The 15,308-nt window shown below is 45.6% G+C and overlaps 1 protein-coding gene across 1 annotated transcript; it reads right to left on the bottom strand.

Moving 5' to 3' along the window:
- Positions 1 to 4,631: 4,631 nt before the first annotated feature.
- Tim17b (Translocase of the inner mitochondrial membrane 17b) lies at positions 4,632 to 14,950 on the bottom strand. Its single transcript, XM_089570834.1, has 7 exons — positions 14,873 to 14,950; positions 12,296 to 12,395; positions 10,863 to 10,926; positions 10,392 to 10,520; positions 10,248 to 10,283; positions 8,807 to 8,881; positions 4,632 to 7,576 (listed from the first exon to the last, which is right to left on the bottom strand). Exons 1-7 carry the CDS (start codon positions 14,896 to 14,898, stop codon positions 7,506 to 7,508), a joined length of 501 nt encoding a protein of 166 aa, XP_089426960.1. The 5' UTR covers positions 14,899 to 14,950; the 3' UTR covers positions 4,632 to 7,505.
- Between the last annotated feature and the right edge of the window lie 358 nt (positions 14,951 to 15,308).

The following is a 15,308-nucleotide window of genomic DNA, read 5'->3' as shown; positions in this document are numbered from 1 at the left end:
CCACCCTGATTTTACTGTAAAATTAAAGTGAGGCCGCGAAAAGGGTCTGGAAAGCGTAGTGCATTAAGGCACGCTATGCAGCACTCCGCGCGGTGTACCGCATGATTTCTTACGTCGCCAACTGCAGCTATAGCGTAATCCTTGTTCAGTTCACTCTTTACTACCTGCGATACAAATTCGTTTTTTTTTCAGACATCCAGGTATTAGCTTAATTTGCTCACTTTCACCCTACAGCACTACACATTTTCTCAATAAATTTGCCAGTTTTCTTTTAACGCCGCCGCGGTGGCTCAGTGGTTATGGTGCTCGACTGCTGGTCCGAAAGACGCGGGTTCGATCCCGGCCGCGGCGGTTGAATTTCTTTGGAGGAGAAATTCTAGAGGCCCGTGTAGTGTGCGATGTCAGTGCACGTTAAAGAACCCCAGGTGGTCGAAATTTCCGGAGCCCTTCACATAGCCTTAGTCGCTTTGGGACGTTAAACCCCACAAACCGAACCTAAACCAGTTTTCTTTTAACATTTTTTGAAACGTATAGAGGCTGGAACGGCAAAGTGGTACAAGTTTAAAACTGTTGTCCCATATATCTACTGCCTATGCGTAATACAGCTAACGTGGACACAATTCTAGGCTCACCGTCGTCCCTCATGCATACGGGCTTTCAGTTTTTCAGTGCCATAACCGCGCCCGTGTCAGCTAGATAGGCTGGCCTCCTCAAAGCTGTCAGTAACGGTAGCGCTTCAGATACTCTGTCCGGCGCGCCCTTGTTTTCAACCGTGATACAGAGCAGGACTTTTCGGCTCGTGTTCTTCCCACAAAAGAGATGGGATGGGGAGGAGGTATATATAGAAAAATAAGAATTGTTCTCGTCACAAGAAGAGTGTTCTCTGCCCGCAGAGCTAGAGACGGCGCACAGCGCAGATCGTTCCCACGTGCAGACAACTCTCTCTCCCTGTTTTACGCATGCAAGACTCGAAGAACAAGAAGAAGGAGAAGCGGTTATCGAGAGCGGATCGTACCGTCGAGCAGAGCACTTTTCTAAAGGTGGTGTAGGCGCACGGCGCGAGACGTGGGTTAGCGAGAGAGAGAGCCGGCCTGCTTTCGAGGGGGAGCAAGAGGAACGGGGTATCGGACACGTGGAGTGCGGCAGTTATAGGGCACGCACTTCGTGCCATATATCGTCTGTCTGGTCTCGGCGGGCGCCGCCGTATTTTTTTTCTTTTTACCCGTGCTCCGGTGTTCGTGGTGTCACTTTTCACTTTTACGTGCCTCGGACGTGGCGGCGCCGGCGTGCGGGGCGAGACGGTCCTCGGGCGACTGGACTACACGTGCGCAGCGCACCAGTGCCTCTGCAGCCGAACCATACCTCGACCACGCTGAGCCTGAACGAAAAGGCTGGGAGTCCTTTCTCAGGTGCTGTGTACTATTTTAGCGGGCCTATTAACGCGACATCGTTAAGGCTGGCGTTGTGCAGAAAAGTTAGCTGAGGTTTAGCTCTGGTTAAACCGGGCAAGTTGCGTAAGCAAGCAGCAACTGTTTTGCCCTAGGCGAACGCGCGCATTTATTCCCCGTTTCCCTCCGGCTTCCTCTATCCACATTCCGACACATGCGTCGAGAGTATAGTGAACTAGAATATCACTATAGTCGAGAGCGTGCCACTAGGCTATAGTGAACTAGAATACTAGTTCACTATACACTAGGCGCGCGGCAGCGCCGGCGGCGCAGCGACGGTCGTGCCGCCTGGTGGAGCGCGGCTGAAACGGTTGCTATGGCAACGGCACTTCATCTGTTTGACCTCGGCCACCGCCGGGAGCTACGTGACGGCTCGAAACCTGGCGCAGTATTGCTTACGCAACAAAATCCGGCGTCGTCGTTGTGAGCAAAAGATAGGGTGGGTCACCTAGGCCACGTGACCTTTGGCGCCATCACAACCTGCCCACCGGATTGTGAACTAGCTGACCATCGTGGCAGCTGTGGGTGGCAGTTAAATTAAAGATTGATCGCGAGAGGTTGCTCGGGAAGAGCAACCTCGGTCGCACAAGCCCCACCGGTGGCAGCACCTACCATCGCAGGGCAGTGGCGCATCCCTTAACTACTCCAGTATTGCACAAGGAATGGTGTAAGAACTCCCAGGGACCTATGAATGCAAAGCTGAGAATGATCAATTCCGCATATATAAGGGCGTAAACTCATTAACACAATCGCGGCATACCATTAAGGCGGAGCTGAAGTGCCTCCTCCAATTTTTTATTAGCGCACTTTCTTGGTAGAAGTGTGTTTGAAAAGGAAGCGCTTTTCGTCGGTATACTGACACGAAATGATTGAAATTTCGATGCAGCTCTACCGGCCTGGCCGCTGCACACTCCATATACTGGTACACTCCGCCTGTTCCTCACAGCGATGCGCATGCGCAATACGTGCCTGACAGTTGCGGTGGCCGCGGATTGGTAAAAATATGTCAGTAAAAAAAAGACGACTATTTGTGAGGTTTTGTTCTACAATGTAAGTTATATTAAACCAAGGCGGTAAACGAGACCTGACTGTAGATCTTCGGGCGCATCGGCAGATTTTTGGAGACCTTATGACACTTCCTGTTGAAATCGGTTTTCCGCCACAGTTGCGGCTCCCGCTGTGCTGCACGGAACTGTGGTCAGACACGACACCGAAGCGGCGTGCAAACGTCGAGTGAAGCGCATGTGCCGGTTTAAATGAACAAATTTCGATGAAGTAAACTGCACAGCCTGCCCTGCAATCCCATGAGGAACGCCTCTCGCCGTAAACAATACACAACCGAGCTTCGTTGGATGTGCTGCTCAAGTTATCGGACAATGGGTAAAAAACATAATTCTACCCTTCCCTACCACTCTTTGAGGGGCGGCAGTCGACATATTTTTACCTTTCCATGTGTTTTATTTTTTTTATTTTGTAGCTTGTGTTCCCGTTTTCCGATCAGAAAATGAAGTTCGCGTGTAATCTTCGAGTCTTATACAATCGGGTAAAATTAGCGAATGACACAACCATACGCACCCGATTCCTTACCGATATAACCTATATGTAATCACCTTTATAGATCACACTACAAGGCTATTGATTAGCTACTTCATGCAGAATTTAGCGCGCATGTAATTTTACCGCAAGAGCGGATTTATGGTTCACTTCTAGAGGACGCGGTCCCATTTGAATCATGTAACGACTTTGCCGTGAAATAAGAAAGCATGGTTAAGCGTGGTTTTCCTGTGCAAAATTTCTTTCTGACGAAGAGGGGAGGAGGGAGAGGTGTAAATCCGTCCTTGTGTTACCGTTATTTAGCACAGATTCAGCTTCTGCAGCAGTAGATGGCTTCGATCGCTAGAAAACCGACCCAGGCACCTCGTGCTGCAAGCGCGCTTCTCCGCACAACACATAAGTGTGCGGGGAAGCGTGCCGACAAGCTATAGCGTGGAGCCACACATATATGCGCTTCTCCGCAAGACACACAAGGGTGCGGGAAAGCTTGCCGACGAGCTATGGCGTGGAGCCACATATACGCGCTTCTCCGCACGACACGTGAGTGTGCGAAGTGTGCCGACGAGCGACAGCGTGGAGCCACGTATACGGAGAAAGATGAAAAAATAAAATCATCACACACATAAGGTTCACTTTGTGGGGTCGCAGTGACGGTGGTAAGTCTGCATCGTTTACATAACAAGCTGAAGGCAAAAGGAAACAGTGGAAAGAGGTCTGTCGATCTGGTTGGGAAAGGAATTTAAGTTAAGAAAGCAACAAAAAAAACGTAAAAAACGACGCTTTAGAACGTACTCGGTTCCTTCATGAGGAGAGACTACGGGAGAGTTGCAGCTTGCCTTCCTTTTTAAGCCCTCGGTTAGTCATCCGCCGGGTCACTGAACGCAGTCCATGGATGCAAGAGGGGGAAGGGGAGGGGGCAATGTCAACCCTTACATAGTCTTACCAGAAGAGCTCCCAAAAACAGATATGTGGGCATGCTAGGTATATCCATTTCGGGAAAACAATTAATGAAATAGCCTTTAAGACAAGAAAACTGCAAACAGAGCATTTATGGCACAATGCATGAGTAAGCTGAAGGCTGAGCGCATGAAACCAGCTCACATATCCTACTTGAAAACGGTATTAGTGTCCTTTTTCTCCAGTCATTTTTTTCTCACTGTATCCCACAATGGGTGCTTTCATATCTGATTTTCGTTTTCCATTCTGCTACGAGCGCTTCCTGCTTTCTCTTATCTCGCTCCTTCTGCAGCATAGATGTTACCAACTCCACGAGCAGGCAATGCGTGTGGAGCCAGTACCTGGCCACCTCTGCGCCGCGTCAGTGAAGTTTCTAAGCCCAAAGTCAACGGGCAGGTGCACATTGTGCATACGTGCCTTTTAGTCTGTGGGAGGCAATACACAGCACATGTGATTTCGAGATCTGAGGATGTCCAATATCTGTGCCCTGCAAGACGGTTTTCACAGCTTTGCACAGTGCATAGAAGCCATCTTGTTGGGTGGGGATGCGCTTTCTTGCGTAGATGCATTTCATACATTTTTAGTGCGAAAGCATTACTTCACCAGCAATCCTGAAAAAAGCGGTTTGTCTGAAGCTTGTCATAGATACCCGCAGCAATATATCACTGCGACTGGGTTTTGACTTCAACTTTAATTAACTTTGTATTTTTCTTCCACTGTTAAACTAACTTCTGAAAACTTGGGTTTGGTAACAGCACATTTTCCACTATGGCTTTTGAGATTATCAAGCTCCACCACCTCAAAGAAGCTGTCAGTCTGTACAGTACAGAATGATAGAACGACAGCATATGAGGGTCAGAGTAACTGGACGAATGTGCCTCGACCAGGACACAGCAGCCGGGAGGCCAAAACTGAGAGCACCAACGCCTGTGCATCGTGCAACACCACTACACATTAAAGAACCGCAGGTGGTTGAAATTAACTGGGAGCCCTCCACAACGGCATCCCTCATAGCTTACGAGCAGCTTCGAAGTGTTAAACCTAGGCCGCTGACTTTCCGGTGTTCATTCTTTAGAAAAATCTGTGGGTGTCTTTAGCACTCTTTTTGAGAAATCGGTGTATTTTAGCTCGCTGTACAGTGAAAACGCTAGAAGTGGTAATTATCAACACAAAAAATTCAGTTTAGAAAAGGGGCAACAGTAGCAAAGAGCACAAATTCTCTCAGATATCAAAAGATGATTGGGACAATACGGGTTGGTCGCGCACATGCAGTTCCCAAAAAGAAAACACGGAGCGACGACAGTACTGCGTGTGTACTGGTGGCAAGCGTGGACCTTTTGTTTCTTCAGGCTGCATTTGTCCTGTACTTTGAGTGTGTAGGTCTATTTCTTGGTGCACAAATTGCTTTTCCACAAGGGTCAGCAATCTTAACTTAGATGTCAGGGTCACAAGTGTAATTATGTCATAGTGGGTGTTCCACTGGATGTTCTTAAGAAACATGTCTGGGCTGGGCACCTTCTAGATGTTGTAAAAATGCTGCAAGCTACATTCTTGGGTCCTCACCTACCATGGTCATTAGGCTGTCCACTCTTCAGTGGGCAGCTGCTTGTGCTTGACGAGTCTTTAGCTGGACGACAAGTTTCACACCAAGGAGGGGACTTATCTCCTATATGAGGCTCTTCTCCAACAAGAGCGCCTTCATAACCTTGAGTAATGAGGTGTACGCCTTCCAATGAAAGGCCATCCTCAGAAGTTTTTGCAAACATTTTAGAGCTTGGACAAGAGCTCATAACTTTTAGCTCATCTCTCTGGCGCCGTCAGTCTTCTTGAGAAAAGGCAAAGCTGGGTGCTAAGGCTTCACATCGACGAAAGTCTGATGGAAAACCATGAGGAATGGGAGGCTGACAATGGAGAGGCTCTTTTGTTCAAAATGTAATAATGACAGGGGACACTGAACTTGCACTACTGTTCATGCGGTTCTTAGAGAGACGTGTGATCCAGTGCACTACGCCAAGGTGGCCAATCCTTTTGCCCATGAGCTATGCCAGATTAGAGCTTTATGTGCCGCAGATGAAAAAAAATGTGAATCGTGTATCGACTATAGTCATATAAAACTCAGGAATAAAGTGGCAAATGCTCCTCAGAGGAGCCCCTATAGCCAGTGGTATCCACAAATTCTCCCCTTAAAGGGAAACTGCATAGGTTTTAGAAATCAACGACCTTAAGAGGGTCGAATGTGTGAAACTTGGAGGTAAAGCATGCGAAGTCTTTTTGGGCTAGCACTTGAAATAGTGAAGTAATCGCCGATTAAAATCCGGACGCCCTTCAAGCTTCTCCGCAGCGCACAACGCCAAGTGGGGGGCGCATGATGACGTCATCGAAGGTATCGGTACATTTCCAACGCACAAACGCCTGCTTTGAAGGAAAGAAACCAATGCCACCGAAGGCGAACCCTGCCGAGAGTTGTTTGGCAGCGTCTAACGCGTCAGGGCAGGATGTGACTGACGACAGGGGTAATTTGAAATCATACCTTCCATGACGTCACGCTGAGTTTTCCTGCACTCCTCCAGTGCATTGAGGAGAAGCGCAAATTTCAATACTCGATTACGTAACTATTTTAAATGCTAGTGCAAAAACACTTGGCATGCTTTACCTACAGCCTATATAGATTTGAATCCTTGAATATCACGAAATTCTCAAAAAGTGCTGCAGCTGCCCTTTAATTGATCCTGTTGGACCTGCTAGTGTGAGCTCACAGGGGGTGGCAGATAAATGGGGAATAACCACAGCTAAACCAAATTAAATGAGCTGTCATGAAAATCGGTCGACGCCATTGGCTGGAGCACCTCCTCCGAGAGGCATCTGCTGCTTTGTTCTTGAGTTGCATCCGACTACAGTAAACTTCGCTATTATTGACAAGAACTTTCCAAAAATGAAGTTCGCTGCCTTCACCCGAGAGTTTGGCCATGTCTACTATGCTCTTTGTAGAAGAAGACAAAGCCTTGCTGTAATATTCTTGTCGACGCAGGTTTATAACATCGGCGGCACTGTTCTGAGTGCCTCCTCACTATTTGTTTGCTTTGAAAAGGAAAGTAGCAAGAAAGTTTCTCTATGAAACAGGTCATCGGCTAGTGTCAAAATGCGTTTAAACCAGTGCTTTTTGGGTTAAACTGATTCCAAACTTTTTTTTTATTGGCAAAAGTTACCGGTTAAAACTCAATAGTGCAGGCCTAGTTATATCCCACATACCATAACCTACACTTCTTTTTATTGAGTACCTTGTCGCGACACAGCCACAATTACTTTTTTTTTATTAGAGATGCCACTCGACCGTGCTGCCTTACAGGTCTGGCATTCTTTGGAAGAAGTGAACAACTTTCCAGATGGTTTTGAATATGCACATGAAACCATGCTCATGGCCAGCTAATCGGTGTCCTCTGTCAACACTAGAGTTGGTGACCGTCCACAGTGCACATTAGTGACAAGCCACAAGTACAGTATGTCCAGCACACCACGCAGTCCTACTTGTGCACAGGCCTGTCCCTACTACTGGTACTGTGAATTTGCGCCAAATGGTGACGCTCCAAGTTGTGATGGGTCTTCCATTTGTGGATTCACTGCAACAAAAAATAAGTGCGACAAGAAAGCTGTGTTACAGCCAACACAGATCACCGTCATCACAGCTGAGTACACTGAAGGGCAAAGGCCACTTCTGATGATCTCGTTTTGCACGAGCAACAGCCATACTACCCCAGTAAATTTCATATGCTTTTTTTGGCTTCCTGCAAACCCCAGCTGTTTTCCTTTCCTCAGTGTAACAGACTACTGGTTATCAGTTATGAATATAGTAAACTTGGATATGATAAAGTAAAACTGTGGCCCCATTTCGCCTTCCATAGATGACTGCACATTTTTTTTCCAAAGAAGCAGCTATAGTAAACAGTGTCTGGCAGTGGTAATGTACTTCCCGTGGAATCATGACATCGTGGCATGCACAAAGTCTTATGATTGTGAGGCTAACATTAGCAGGCATAATGGATAACTAAAACGATTAAATGGTGCTCTTTGAGATGGCTCCACCACCAAACTCTAAAACTGTGAGGAGAAGCCAACTTCTTGCGAGCCCTTGAGGCCACGAGGCAAAGCTGGTTACGAAAGTAGAAAGAAGGTGGCACGGGTCGCTCAGAAAGAAAGAAAAGGGCGAAAATTCGCGACAGCACAGGGAAATGGCGGCACTGCATAGGTGGTTCTGCCACACCTGACTGCGTCAGGCGCGTTTCTTAGCTATTGCTTCTTACATGACACTCCGCTTACATGTGGAACTCCGTGCATCTAGCCAGGAATGGGCGCTGGTATGAGGCGTGTACTAGTCATGGCTCAGCCGAGAACACCATAGACACCGTAAATAGGCCGACTCCGCACATAGGTCGACCCCACAATTTTAAAAGACAATTTTTTGAAGGAAAAAGAAAGGCAATATACAGTACCTAAGCTGTTTTTGGTTAGGGTGTATTGCCACATTTCTTGTAGGTTTTCCATGGTACTGCGAAGTACGCCTTAACAAGGTTTCGCTCTACTAATGTCTAAAGCATCATTACAAAGAAGAAAGCAGAGAAGCGAAAAATTGGAGTCTATGCTCCTCTAAAGATTTGTTCATTTGTTCACTGGGCTGCTTAAGCATGCACTTAAAATAAAAACCAGCGCAAGAGTGCAAACAAAATGCAGGTAATGACTAACACACTAACTCTATGCATTCAAATTTGAAAAGAATTTCAACCAAATAAAGAGAAAGAGCAGTAACTTTAACCACTGAAAATTTTCACTTTGTCTGTGCAATGTCTTCTCACCTGGCTTGAACTGCTCTGCTGAGTAGCGGGTGAACAATATTCCTACACCTTCAATCAAGGCCAATAGAACACCACCTGGAAAATGACAGAGTACAGTAGACTTGATCAGACATGCATCTTCATATCTGGAGCATACATTTGAACACCACAACAGACTGTGGTAAGGGTTAATTGGAAAGTTTGAGGAACAGCGCAGGACAATTGTGTTACAAGGGACATCACAAAGAAGGCGACAAACGCATGCGTCCAAGTGCATGTACTACCGCCTATGTGTGTTATCTTATTTGTGGAGTACCTTATAATACGGTAATGCAAAGCTACTCTTGAAATCTCCAAACGGCGCTCCAAATGCACTGCACTTGTAATGGCCTCCCTATGCTGCTCTTTTCTTCTTCACCTGACCATATGTGCTACTGTCCTGCCAGCCCCAGCCTTTTGTCCAAGGCCAATGTGAAAACCATAAAGCAGGCCCTATAAACACTACGTATATAAATGAACTGCAGACATGCACCCTCATTTACTAGACACTCTCATGAGCTCTGCATTGATGTAAGTTGGTAAGTGACACACCACAGATATTTCAACTGCATCCGAACAACATTCACCATTACATGCATACGCTGCCCTACTGAAATAAGTTACCTTTGCAAACACACTATGAACTACCTGTGCTTTCTCATGCTTTTTTAGATGCCACAGAAAAACACATTTCTTCCCAATAACACCTAGGCATCCTTAATTTCTGAAGAAATGCAATTCATAAATAAAGCATTCGTCATGCTAGTTAATGCATCACCTGCATTATGTTTCCCTCATCTACATTCTCTGAAGGAAAGCTGAGACAAGTTTCAATTTGCTTAGCACTCTGTAATGAGTACCAAGTACCAGATGCATACTGGTCGCCATGGAAGACATGGCTGGCGACAGTGTGGCCTCACAACCATTCCAGAAATGCCAGAAAGACCAGCACCTTGGGCAAGTTCCCAAAAGCTGGTCAGCCTTCAAAGTCGGCACGCCTCACAGAATTTCACAAATGACAACATACACTGTGTTATAGACGGATAAAACTCAAGAACGAAGTGGCAAATGCCCCTCAGATGGGGCCGTCCAGCCAATGGCGTTGGCCGATTTTCGTGACTTCGCAGTTAATCCGTGGTTAATCGTAGTGTGATAAATGATTAATCAAAGAATAACCACAAGGTCACGAAAATCAGTCGACAAACATTAGCTGGAGGGCCATTGAGGGGCATTTAACACTTCGCTTGTGTTGTATCCGACTACTGCATTGAGTAAACCTATGGTTGCTGTGATTACAACAGACTCTTTCTGATGGCATCTAATACATATACACAGACACAAACAACACAGGCACTTAGAATACGAAAATCTGTATTTTTGCTTAAAGTTCACCTTATTTCAACTAAGTGAAGCAGAGGCTTACCTATAACTGCCGATCCTACCATTGCACCTGCACCATCTGTAGGAATTAAAGCAATAAAAGACTGTAAAACGGAGCAGAGGTTCTACTTGCAAACAGAGAAGTTTGCAGTTAGGCATGCCAGCGCTGTCAATGTGTGGCACTCACTTCTAACAGCCAATATGGCTCCTGTGAGAGCGCCACTTGTGATTGAGTTCCATGGGTCTTCCTTCTTGCGAATCTTCACCATGGTGCAGTCTATTGTCGAGAACAAGCCACCCCAGACTGCAAAGTTTCCTGCATGGGCGACAACAGTGCACCTGAATCATTGGCATAAATTAAAGCTTATGAAGAAAGAAACCTCCCCTCATGTGAAGCTCTCATGCAACGCAAAAGAATTGGATGAATTGGATGTAGCAGAGCATTACGAGACTTGAAAGACTAATCCTATTGATTATTCTGCCTAATCAAATTATAATGAGACCATTCCAAGGTAAGGCTGTTGTTGCCCCTTGATGGTAACAATAGGTATCGCAGATTAAAGCCACTATAAAAGGTGGAAAGGTGTTTCATAGGATAACAGCCCAACTTTAAGCAAATATGACTCGAGTACCAAAGCAACAAGTTGTCTCTACTCACCTCCTATGATGGGGGCTCTCTCCTTTATTGCACCTAAGCTGCCTAGAAGCCTGCGGTTCACTCCCTGGAGGAAAGGTAAAATCCTGTCAGCCAGCTAATCAGTAGCCACTAAGACACATTAACAATGATCCAGACAATAACAGCGCAGTAATTCTTTCACGTCTCCAATGTGAGGTAGCATCGAAGTTTTCTCCATACAATGTGCTATTCGCAAGAAACAAAGACCTACTACCGACAAAAGTTCACAACTGAAAATTTGGAATACAGATTGAGGAAGCCCTTAAAGGGACAGTGAGGAGAGCACTATCAATATCTTTTTTATAGCAAAATCCGATAGTTCGGCATGTCATGGCTTTGTTGCCACTTAGCCGGCAGCGAAAGATGCATTTATTTATAAGAAATTTGGATTCGAAGTTGAAAAAGTTTTTCCCGCCGCTCTGATTCAAACTTGGGATTCTCCTATGACGACCCAAGACTAAGTGACGTGAAACATGACGTGCAGATGACGTAACACAGACTCCGTGATTTCTGGTGTCCAGCGTCCAGCAGTGCGGCCTAGCAGCAGCCGAAAAGAAAGCTACCACCGGCCGCACGTTGAAGGCATCTATAGGCTATTGCGGCCGTCGCTACAGTCGCTTCGCTTACGTTTGCACTGCCGTTTTGCCAGCGTTACGATGGATTTCGTTCTCGAAGCCGTCAACGAAGTTCTCCCAAATAGACACCTTTAGCATACCATGTACCTTGTTACCGCTAGCGGAATACCGGGAGCCCGCCTAAGGCCGATGAGCAGGCGCTGATTGGTCCCAATGCTTCAGGCGCGCGCGTAGCTGCCGGGCACGTGGCGCCATCTGGCGACGTCAAGGAGATTTGCGCATGCATTGGCTGCGCCTCAGTGATTTATGGCTTCTTGGGTCCTAGAGTTGCTAGAACCATTGGTTCTAGCAACACTGCTTTGTCCTATGACGTCATAACGCTTGTACTTGCGAGTTTGGCCTGTGGCGGCGATACCTGTATTTTGGTTCTTGCTCTTTTCTACGTTTCAAGAGCTTTGTTGTCAGTACGAGTGGCGTTTTTGTAATCAGAAGCTGGTATTCTATCGATACAAGCCAACTTCAATTTCTCCTCAGTGTCCCTTTAAAGCAGGCAGCTCTGAAACTGTACAAATAGTTATCAGCAAAATACGCCAGGAACTGCTAATCCTTTGTTCTGCATGGGGCCTTACTGTCTTTTTGATCACTCTTGTATGAAGTGTATACGTCCGTTACCGATAACAATGTACTAACCAGACTGCTCATACAGCTCGCATCAACATTCAGGGGCTTTATTTTTTTTCACACGCAGGTAGAAAGGTGAATCTAAGAACTAGACACATCCTTTATAAGTGCCTGACATGCACTAACTACTTAAAATGTGATATTGATGCAATGACTTACCGATGGTGCATTTCTGAAGCCCTTTATGCTTTGGAATACAGCGCCGCCAATGGCACCCATCGTGAAAGCACCACCGCAGTCGTCTACAATGCGCCATGGGCTGGAAGAGGACACATAGCATGCTCTGGACGTGCTTTTCTAAGTTTTACTGAAGACTGCAAGTGTCACAGGTCAAAGCAACACACTCAAGCTACCAGAAACCGATGCTGGATCTAGCAGGCAGTCAACTTCCCGTTCTTAAAGCCAGCATAGACAGAAATAAAAGTTGGCATCAAGCACTACCTGTATGTGCATGATGAAAGGAAGGAAGGTAAAGAAAAGAGATGCTACGGCTGCCTGCGGTTATTGCGGCTCAGGCAATATTGTGCCGAAGCATCTCTCTGCTCGAGTGCCTTTAGCTGGAAATATTTTGATGTAGTGCTTTCTACATACACCTTTCATGAGGAGAAAATTATCTGCCCATTCTGGATGACTAAACTTAAAGAAAAGAACATCGTTTTCCTTTTATAATGAAGATGTGTTCCTTGTAACCATTTTCTGTCGTTTATTTCTGGACAATGTGTAATGGGCCAAAGGAGGGCTAACTATTAAAATTGCACTGCCTCCAACACAATGCTGAGTAACCAGAAGGTCAGGCAGAAGACTGGTGGAACCCACATTTAAATGGAGCCAGCTCCAAGACAGGAATCTGGTCTAACACCGAGCCACGGGTCATACACTAGCAGCTAACTACTGGTTCTGGCACATATGGCTATAGCCTACCCAATCCAGCGTGCTAAAAGTAGTGAGTGCCTTGCAAGAGTGGTGAGTCTGCACATGGGAGATCATAAGTCTGATATCATGTATAGCTTAAAGCCTAGAGGAGTTTGGTTTAGTGGAGGTTAACGTCCCGAAGCAACTCGGGCTATGAGGAACGCCGTAGTGAAGGGCTCCAGAAATTTCGACCCCCTGGGGTTCTTTACCGCGCACTGACATTGCACGGTACACAGACCTCCAGAATTTCGCCTTCATCGAAATTCGGCTGCCGCGGCCGGGATCGAACCCGCGTCTTTCGGGTCAGCAGCCGAGCGCATGACAGCAGCATGACATGTGGGCAAAAGCTGAAACCCCCTTCCTAAAGAAGCCCTCATACGGGAATAAAATGTGATTAGTTTTATTAGTAAAGAAGCAATCTTGTGAAAAAATGAAACAGCCACAAAATATGTATGCTGTGTGGTCAAACCTAGGCGCTAATTAAACATGAGTTGGGTAACCAAGTAAAGCCCTAGCTCATGTCAGCATGGGTCCACAAAGATCTCTAACTTGTATGATTAATGCATAGGTGGATAGTTACTAACCACGACAACATCACATTCCTAATCATTTCATTCAGAAATCATGCCGTTTTTGGGATTTCTGTTCAGAAGTAGAAGTTTTTTTAATAAACTGGGGTCAATGTCCATATAGACACAATCATGGCTGCAGCATATAACAGTTATTGCATTATACTGGACTAATAATGAAGCAGTAAGACATACATCTTAATAGAAATAGAGAACTACTATTATAACTGACTCAACATAATTCTCTGCATGAGCATACTGAGGCATTTTTTTTTTTTTAAGATAAGAAAAACGCCACTGCTAGCCGCGGGAAAGAGTGTAAATTCACAAAAATACACCTCGTCATTCTCTTGGGAGAAAAGACATGCCCTAATGTGCCTATTTTCTGCCTAGTTAAGCATACAGAGTGCGAAAATAACTTTTTTTTTCTCTTTAACAAACAATAATCGAAATGCCAACTTTGATGGCTACCGTATTATTAAAAGTCAGGCTAGCTTCATCGGAAGCGCAGCAGCAAGAAACTCGACAGCTAACTCGCTGTCCCTTTGGCCTTTTTTCTTATTTTACTAGAATGGCAGGCCTTTAACCTTGATAAAAGATAAGCACGAAAGAAGAGATGTGTATGTTAACGAAGCTTTTGCTCTATGGTTCTGTTATCCGTGAGAAAGTTGGAACTGAATACAGCTGCAAGTCAATGCGGAACGGACGCGCACGACTCAGTTTCCGACCTTGGGATCATTCGGCCATCATTTGAACAAGTTCATGGAAACAGAGGTGCTGTAAAAAATGTTAGACCGGCAGTGGTGTCCACGTAAACGTTTCTATTCCAAAAGTGATCATCAGCCGCGAGTGACATCTCCAATACGAGGCGATGCGCAGTCGAGCAGAACATGTCAGGGAAAACATAGTTTAATGCAGTTTCAAGCTACGCGTCCTAAGCTGCGCCCGTAGCCATACTCACGCCCATAGCGATACTGTCCGAAAATGTTCAGTCAAAGCCTAGCAAACGCTCAAGCGGCCTCATTCAATGAAAATGTTCGATGAGTTACGAGCGACTGATGTAATATAACTTCACACACAGCCGCAACTAAGCCATGATGCAACAGCATAGCGGCCAGTCTCCTTGAATGAAACACCTCCACTCTGAAAGCAGAGGCGTGACTATTCAAGATCCTGACTACTCACTGAACACTCTTGTTTAACAGTTCGATTAACTACATTGTTACGAGATAAACCAATGAAATATTCCGCATACCATGGTTCACGTGCGTATTCTTCCATGTTGTTTTTTGGAGGAGGAGGAGGATCAAATGAGCATGTAGCCAGACGTTTATTCCCTAGCCCGTTAAAAAAATTTCTACAAAAACGAGCAAAATAAAAACTTTAAGCTTTGGTAGTGTTAACTTCCAAAATTGTGTTTAAGTTACATTATGCAAAGGTTACGTTGAGAAATTTTTGTTAATTTGTTGTTTTCATAAAAGTTTTGTTTTACAAATTCACGCCCAGCATCCACTGGCATACTAACATCGACACCTTCACAAGAATTAAAAAAAAAGAGACAGTCAAACTAGATATTTTAAAAGCGAAATAGAAGGAAAAGAAAACAATTAACACGACTAAATTATAGATAGCGCAAGCTGCCATACGATGCAAAGAATATTGTCCATCCACTTTTTTTTTTTTCTTCTAGC

The sequence above is a fragment of the Amblyomma mixtum genome, chromosome 2, assembly GCF_055824585.1.
Source record: "Amblyomma mixtum isolate Tamu chromosome 2, ASM5582458v1, whole genome shotgun sequence".
Classification (NCBI taxonomy): Eukaryota; Metazoa; Arthropoda; class Arachnida; order Ixodida; family Ixodidae; genus Amblyomma; species Amblyomma mixtum.
The sequence above is the reverse complement of the archived record's forward strand: the minus strand, read 5'-3'. Positions and strand labels throughout refer to the sequence as shown.

Bases quoted from the DNA above. Each gene is read 5' to 3' on its own strand.
- Tim17b (XM_089570834.1), bottom strand. From the start codon at position 14,898: ATGGAAGAATACGCACGTGAACCATG. The intron at 12,396-14,872 runs GTATGCGGAATA...GTCCTCTTCCAG, and splicing joins GAATACGCACGTGAACCATG to CCCATGGCGCATTGTAGACG. The intron at 10,521-10,862 runs GTGAGTAGAGAC...TCGCCCATGCAG, and splicing joins GAGAGCCCCCATCATAGGAG to GAAACTTTGCAGTCTGGGGT.